At 66.0% G+C, this 7,953-nt stretch overlaps 1 protein-coding gene across 1 annotated transcript in view; it reads right to left on the bottom strand.

Moving 5' to 3' along the window:
• LOC106734226 (basic proline-rich protein-like) overlaps positions 1–1,598 on the bottom strand; it is a 6,871-nt gene extending 5,273 nt beyond the window's left edge. Inside the window, exon 1 of the mRNA XM_014585462.1 lies at positions 1,346–1,598. Within this exon, the coding sequence (XP_014440948.1) occupies positions 1,346–1,598 (253 nt within the window). The remainder of the gene's footprint in view (positions 1–1,345) is intronic.
• Between the last annotated feature and the right edge of the window lie 6,355 nt (positions 1,599–7,953).

Consider the following 7,953-nt stretch of genomic DNA (forward strand, 5'->3'; position numbering starts at 1 on the left):
GGCCGCCGCCCGCGTCCGGGCCCCCCGGGCGCCCGCCTGCCGTTGGGGCCCCGTGCACCTGGCTTGGGCTGGGCCGGAGGACGGACCGCGCCCGGGGCCTGCTCGCGCAGCTCGGCCTCTCCGGAGGGACAGATGGAGGACGCCGGGCCAGCGGCCTTGGGGCTCCTGGTTCGTCGACTTCAGGGGACAGCCCGGCTCTGGGCCCCCGTCCTCCGCCTGTGTGCCCTGCATGGTACGCCCTGGCCACCCTGTGCAGGGCAGGCATAGGCCAGGGCTCGGCCCTGCCCCTGCCCAGCCCTGCCCCTGCCCTCGCCCTGCCACAGGGCCTTTGCCCGACAGCGCCCTGACCACCAGCAGACAAGGCCGCCCCACTGAGCCTGACGGGCAGCTCCTGTCTCCCAGCGAGGGCCTCCTGGCTCTGGTCCTTGGGGCGCAGGGGCTTGCCCCTCAAAGGCACGCCCCTCGGGTTTCCGTGTGTTCAGCGGCGTGTGGCCGTGTTCTCTGTCCCTCGGTTCGTCAGTGCCTGCCCCGCCCGGGCCGCCCCGGGTCACGGCGGGCCAGGACCTGGCGAGCTCAGAGGCCGGCCCCAGGCCCTCGGCCAAGGCGGGCGGGTCGACGGACCCTCTGAGCCTGCGTGGCGTCCTCAGCCTGGGGGTCCCGGCGCCCTGCACAGCTGGAGGGCACAAAGGCCCTGTCTCCGGCTGTCCCCCACCCCAGGCCCTGAGGCCTGACCGCGCGGAGACTTTTGAAGTTAATGGGAGCGAGGGGCTCCACGGGCAGAAGGCGGGCGCGGGGGCTAGAGCCGCCTTTGTGAGGCGGGCGTGATGAAAGCCCTGTGAAATGCAGTGTCACACGCCCGGCGTGACAGCCAGCTTCCCGGACAGAAGAGAGGACGTCCCCACAGCCACACGCGTGCACTCGCACACGCACTCCCACACGCACGCGCTCTGGACTCACAGGGCCAACCGCGGTTCGAGTCCCAGACCCGAGGCGTGTGCACGCCCAGGATGCCAGGAGGAGAGTGGAGGAGAAGGGACTGCCACTTTCCCTCTCTCCGTCTCTGTCTCTCTCTACGACAAGCACACACAACATATGACAAAACTCTGAAAACGGGCCAGCAGGTGGCCTGGTGGTTAAGGGCGCTGGACTCGCACACGGCGGAACTGCGGTTCGAGTCCCAGGCCTGGCGGCTTGCTTTCTCACTTTCTCTCACTTTGTCCCTCTCTGGTAAAATTAAAAATAAACCAAGTTAAATAAAAAAATAATTCTAAGCAAAAAAAAAAAGCACCCTAAAATACAGGAAGAAAGGTGTGTGGTGGCAGAGGGCTTGCTCGAGGTACCCCACCCGTGGTCCAGGGCGGCTGCAGCCATGGGGCCCGCTTCCCTTCCAGCGTCTGCTGTAGGGCTGGGCTCCCCAGAGGGAGGCGGGGAGGGAGCGGGCCCCGGTGGCCGCCATCCTCCTCCTGCCTCCGCTCAGGGGTTTGGCCACGCAGGCACACGCGCCGGGGAGCACACCCCGCGGGCAGGAGGTGATGGCCGCCCTCTGCTCTTCTCTGAGGTCGCCCAGGACGCCCGTCCTCCGTGGGCTCAGACCCCATGCAGGCCCCACAGCAGCCGGTGGGCTGTCCTTTAGAGATGGCAGGAGGTCCACAGGTGACCGCACGGCAGCCTTGGAGCTTCGAGAGAGTCCACGAGGGCGCACGGGGCCAGAGTGGACACAGGGCACGGGAGGCCAGGCGGTGCGTAGGAGAGACAGAGACACTGAGACAGAGAGACATAGAGATATACAGAGACACTGAACCAGAGAGAGACAAAGGCAGAGATAAAGAGACCAAGACAGAGACAGAGGCAGAGAGAGACAGAGACGGAGTTAGGAACAGAGACAGAGACACAGGGAGAGCCAGGGACACAGGCAAAGAGCCACATGGGGCCAGAGGCAGAGGCAGCGTGGCCCGTGTGACGTTGTGGGTGGCCGGGTCCCCTGGCCTCCCAAGCCCCTCCCCAAAGCCCCGGGCTGTGGCAGATCTGCTGTGTGGCCCTGGGTGGCTGCCTGGCCTCTCTGGGCCCGGAGCGAGGGTGGCAGACACTCGGCCAGCCAGGACTGCCAGGCCCCGGGACACCTCATGGCTCCTCTCCCGAAGTGTGGAGCTCTGGGCCCTGAGCACATGGCCTGGGCACTCCAGGATGCTGACCCTGGAGCTCCTGTCAGGCCCTGGGCCCTGCCTGCGGCCCCACAGCACCTACCGGCTCCTGAGAGGCAGTACGCTTCGTGCAGAGACCCCTGTCCCCGTGTGCTGTCCCCCCCACAGTACCCATCTTGGCCCTGACCGCGGTCACCACCGAGTTAGAACCGGGCTTTGCAGATGCCGGCAAGAGAGGGCGTGGACGCCTCCGCTGGGCCGCTCTCCTCTGGCTGCCACGGGCGTGGCCGTCACGGGCCCGAGGACCGTCGAGGGTCCTGGGCGGGGACAGCCTGGCCGTGGCAGACCCTCGTCTGATGCCGGGGGCCTCAAGGGGGAAATCTGGGCCCAGGCAGTCCCCGCCTCATTCCTACACGTCGGGGGCCACCTGGGGAGTGGCCTTGGGGGCTCCGACCCTGTCCTGCCCCGTCTGCCCTCTGGGTCCCTGTCGTGTCCCTGGAGGCCGGGTCCCTCTGGTCCCACTTCACAGATGGGAAACGGAGGCCGAGCCGGCCAGGGCGTGTCTGCGTCCGGGGTGCGCCCGTGCCCCCTCCCAGGCCCGTGCTGGGTCTGGAAGCGCTGGGCCATGTGGACTGAAATCCTCGGGCCGGGCCGTGCACACCCGCGGAGGGTCCATAACACATTGTTTAGACAGACGCCTCTAAACCGCGGCGGGGGGCGGGCGGGCTGCTCGGGAAGGTCACCCTTTTTTCTGCACAAAGGTCAGCGCTGGCTGTGGCCACGGCAACGGCCGGCTTAAAGATGGAGTCTCAGGGAGCGCAGACAAGCCTCCGAGATGCCCCTGCAAGGGCCCAGCGGGCTCAGGGGCCGGGGCAAAGTGGTGGAGACCCCGCCAGCCTGCATGTTCTTGGCCGTGAATCAGGCTGGGCCTGGTGTTGGGTCCCACGGCCGCCTGGGGCTCAGCCAGGTCCTAGGAATCACCGGGCCATGGCAGGGCTGCGCCACGTCCCGGATCCCGGGGACCAGGAGGCCTGGGCAGGACCCCCAGCAGGGCTGCGCCATGTCCCGGGGACCGGGGACCCGGGACCGGGCAGCCTGGGCAGGGACCCCTCGGCTCTTCTGGTCCGAGCCAGACGTGGCGGCCCCGAGGGAGAAGTCCGGGGAGGCCTGAGACCCTTGTTCTGGTGGCCGCTCCCCGGACTGTGCGACCCAAGACCTCTGTGAGGCTGGAGGCGCCCTCGCCTGGCCGAGCACAGAGCTGGGAGGTGGCGCCCGCAGAGAAGTCCTCGGCACACCAGGTGGAGGCCAGAGCAGGGCGTGGTGGTTAAGGTGCTGGACTCCCACATGGCCGGCGGCTGTTCGAGTCCCAGACCCGGTCACTTGCTTTCTCACTCCCCTTCTGTCTCTGGACAAATTAAAAAGTAATAACACTGGATGAAGTGATAACAGTAAATACATACATAATTATTTTTTTAAAAGACTTGAAAAACCTCATACCTTGCCATGGGTCTGGGCCCAGCTCTGACAGGCACATCCCCCTGCCTGCCCGTGGCTGTGACAGGCCCAGGGCCCTCCCATAACAGGGAAACACAGCTTTGTCCTCCCATGCCCTCAGGGCCCGTCCCCGCAGTCACCGGCAGAGGTACTCCTGCCCCCTCTGTCCCCACCCGGTCACATATTGTAAATGGAGGGGTCAGACAGGCCCCAGGGCGTGCCCTGCAGGGGCTCATTTCAGACGCCCCATCCAGGGGGCCGAGGGGGATTTCAGAGGGTCCGGGGTACAATGTGAGTGCGCGGCCCATGGACCTCGGGGTGCACGCCCCGTCGGCGTCCGGAGGCTGCCGTGGCCGAGGACAGCTGCGGCTCCGAGCAGCAGAGGGTCGTTCTCGTGCCCTGAAGGCCGCAGGCGTGCCAGGAGCTCCCTGAGGCCCAGATCCTGCCTCTGCCCGGCACGCCATGGCTGCCCGCTCCGAGCGGGTCCGTCCCCTTCTCTCGCACGCCGAGCCGTGACGGTGAGTCCCCACCGCCCTGCCTGGCTCTTCGCTGGCCACGCCGTCGGCCCCTTCACGGCGTGGGAAGCTGGACCTGGGGTGATGAGGTGGGTGGCCGTGCCCCACGAGCAGCGGGGAGACATGACGGGACGCTCCGATGCAGACCTCTCGCTCCTGCCAGGCCACGGCGGAGCCAACCGCCCTGCCGACGCAGCCGGACGCGGCCACGCAGGGCACGTGCAGCCCCAGCCCAGAGCGCGGGGCAGAGCCCAGGGTCCGGCTTTCTGAACCCCCATGCGAATGCCCACGGGGACCCCGGGAACCCTGGCTGCCACTCTAGGCCATAATGCGTGTCCACGTGTGGGCCACAAGAACCGCCCCCTTCCGTGAGGGGCAGGAGGCTCAGACAATGTGTGGCAGGCTGAGGCCACGCCCTGGCCTCCGCCCTGTCCCTGTCTCCAGGAACTGGACACGCGTGTTGGGGTGGTGCCTGTGCAGGCGTTCACAGGGGCCGTCTCTGTGGTGGCCCCAGTGGGCCGTCCCAGGTGACCATATGGCAGGGGGGGCCAGCAGGCCCGCCCTGTGGGACTCCCCGGGGGGCGGGAGGGGGGGAAAAAAAGCCTCCCGCTGCAAAGGGTGGCTGCAGACGGCTGGGGGTGCGTCTCCGCGGCAGGTTGCAGGCTGGATGGCTTCCGGGCAGGGCGGGAGCGGGCGGTGCAGGGAGAGCTCGTGGTCGGGTGCTGGGGCTCCCACCTCTGTGGTGGCACACGCGTCCCTGTCCGGGCCTGCACTGTCACCTCTGCAGGTGGCAGATGAGGCCACGGGGGCGGGCGCGGCCCCCTGCAGCGTCTTTGCAAGTCCCCGAGTGGAAGCGGGGTAAAGGCAGGCGGCGGGACCCCGGCTGGACCTGCCGGACGCTCATGTCCAAGAGAAGGTCCCCAACCAAGTCTTCTACTTCCTTCTCGGAATTAATTATTTTCCACGCGGGTGCATTTCCGCAGTGAAAAGACATGGCTGTCCTTCAGGAGGGACCCACGAGTGGCCGCAGGCCATCCCCGTGGTCTGCCCAGGGCCATCTGTGGCTTAACCGTCCTCCCTGCTGGCAGGAAGGGGCCAGGACGGCGGCTTTCCCGCACAGCGTGTGGATGCAAGGACTGTGGGCCAGACGGCGTGGGCCTCAGCCTCCTCCCCACAGCCAGGCATGCCTGTTCTTAGCCAGGCCCCGCAGACCCGGCACGGAGGGCGGAGGGCGGAGGGCTCAGAGCCGCCCTGCAGACCTGGCACCGAGGATGGAAGGTGGAGGTTGGAGGACAGAGGACAGAGGATGGAGGGCTCAGAGCCTCCATGGAGACCCTGGACGGAGGGCGGAGGGTGGAGGACGGAGGACAGAGGACAGAGGTCGGAAGGTGGAGGGCGGTGCGCTGGAGGGCTCCGAGCTGCCATGGAGACCCTGGACGGAGGGTGGAGGACGGAGGACGGAGGACAGAGGTCAGAAGGCGGAGGACGGAGGACAGAGGTCGGAGGGTGGAGGGCGGAGGTCAGAAGGTGGAGGGCAGAGGGCGGAGCGCGGGAGGGCTCCGAGCTGCCATGGAGACCCTGGACGGAGGGCGGAGGGCGGAGGGCGGAGCACTGGAGGGCTCCGAGCCGCCCCGCAGACCTGGCTTGTGATCTCTCCACCCGAGTAACCCTGCTGACAGGCTGAGTGTCACTGTGCATGTTCGTGTGTGTGCACAGCATGTGTGCACGTATGCAGCGTGTGCGTGTATGCAGTGTGTGTATACAGTGTCCATGTGTGCACATAGCATGTGTGTATGCAGTGTGCACATGCACCCCATGGATGTGTATGTACGCAGCATGTGTGTGCACCCCGTGTGCATGTATGCAGCATGTGCGTGCACCATGTGCACACGTGTGTGCATGCGTGTACAGCGCCCATGCATGTATATAGTGTGGATATGCGTGTGTGCAGTGTGTGTGTACAGAATGTCCATGTGTTTACATAGTGCGGATGTGTGTATATGCAGCACCACGCAGGGGTGCATGTGTGCAGTGTGTGTGTACAGTGTCCATGCATGTACATAGGTGGATGTGCATGTATGCAGCGTGTGTGTGCACCCCATGCGTGTGTGTCTGCGTGTATACAGCGTGTGTGCACCCCTACATGTGTGTGTATGCAGTGTGTATAGTGTCCATTTGTGTACATAGGTGGATGTGCGTGTATACAGCGTGTGTGCACCCCTGCATGTGTGTATGCAGCGTGTGTGTACAGTGTCCGTGTGTGTACATAGGTGGATGTGCGTGTATACAGCGTGTGTGCACCCCTGCATGTGTGTATGCAGCGTGTGTGTACAGTGTCCGTGTGTGTACATAGGTGGATGTGCGTGTATGCAGTGTGTATAGTGTTCGTGTGTGTACATAGGTGGATGTGTGTGTATACAGCGTGTGTGCACCCCTGCATGTGTGTATGCAGCGTGTGTGTACAGTGTCCGTGTGTGTACATAGGTGGATGTGCGTGTATGCAGTGTGTGTACATCCCGCATGTGTCTGCATGTATGTAGCATGTGTATAGTGTTTATGCATGTACATTGCATGCATGCATGCATGCATGCCAAACATGCTTTCAGTCCCCATACAGCAATGTGTCCTTGCTGCCCTGTGACCCGAGTGTCACGTCACCATGGACACCGGCCTCCCCACCTGTCCTGTCTGGCCAGCCCGTGGGCCGCGGGCACTCTGACCTGTGCACGGGGCGGGCTCTGGCAGCAGCGACCTGGTCCTCACCACCCTCGCTCTTGTGGTGCCGTGGGTCATGGCTGCACCGCGGCCTGGCTGTCTGTCTGTCACTGCGCCCGGTCACCTGGAGCGCTGTCTGGGGCGGGTTTGCACACGGGTGGTTTGGGGACTCGCAGACCCCCGGTCTCCTTGTCACTCCTCGAAGGCTCTGGTACTGGGGGAGGCCCAGACTTCCAGGTGGGGCCTAGATGTCCGGTCACATCCCTGCTGGCCGCCCTGCCCCTCCCCTGCCACAGAGCCCGGCAGTAACCCTGCCCGGCTGCCCTCGGACGCCGCGTGCATGCAGGCGGGCTGGTGACCGGTGCCCCCCGCAGGAGGGTGAGGCTGGGAGGGGACGAGACCCCACATCCGGGTCCAGGGCGCCCGGCAGCCTGGGAGCCCCCTGGGGCCTTTCTCCAGAGGCTGGACGGGGCCCCAGCTGTCCTGGGCTCACAATGGGCTGGGCTGGACCTTTCTGTGGTTCTGGCCCTCCCGAAATCGGATGGACACGGCTGCGGACAGTTGCAGCCTCTCACGGGGCCGGGCGCGGGGCACACAAAGCCTGCTGTCACCCCGCGTTTTCTGCCGTCCTGGGGCAGCTGTGGACACCCGGCCGCGCCCCTCCAGGCAGGCTGTCTGCAGCCCCGCTTTGTGTCCCTGTGGGAGGCCGTAGGAAACCCCTCTCTTTCCACCCTGGACAAGGCCGGTGACAGGTCCCCTAGATGGCGGTCACGCCCAGCCCGCGTGCAGGTGCTCGAGGGTGCTCCGGGAGGGCTGCTCTGCCCAAGTCGGCCATTCCACATGCAGGGAGGCGCCTGGCTCTCGGCCACCATCTGCCCGCCTGCTGGGGGCCGGCCCTGGAGAGGGCGCCAGGCCGGCACCGCCACAGAGCCAGTTTCCTGCCCGGGCGACGGTACCAGGTACCCGGCCTCAGAGAGGAACCGCGGGGCGGCTTCACGGGCCCTGGCGGCGGCGAGCAGAGAGGCGCCGGAGCCCATGTGTCTCCAGAAGCAGCCGCTGCCCGCCCTCCCCCGGCTTCCCGGCACCCC

This window comes from Tupaia chinensis, unplaced genomic scaffold, assembly GCF_000334495.1.
Source record: "Tupaia chinensis unplaced genomic scaffold, TupChi_1.0 Scaffold149964_1, whole genome shotgun sequence".
NCBI lineage: Eukaryota > Metazoa > Chordata > Mammalia > Scandentia > Tupaiidae > Tupaia > Tupaia belangeri.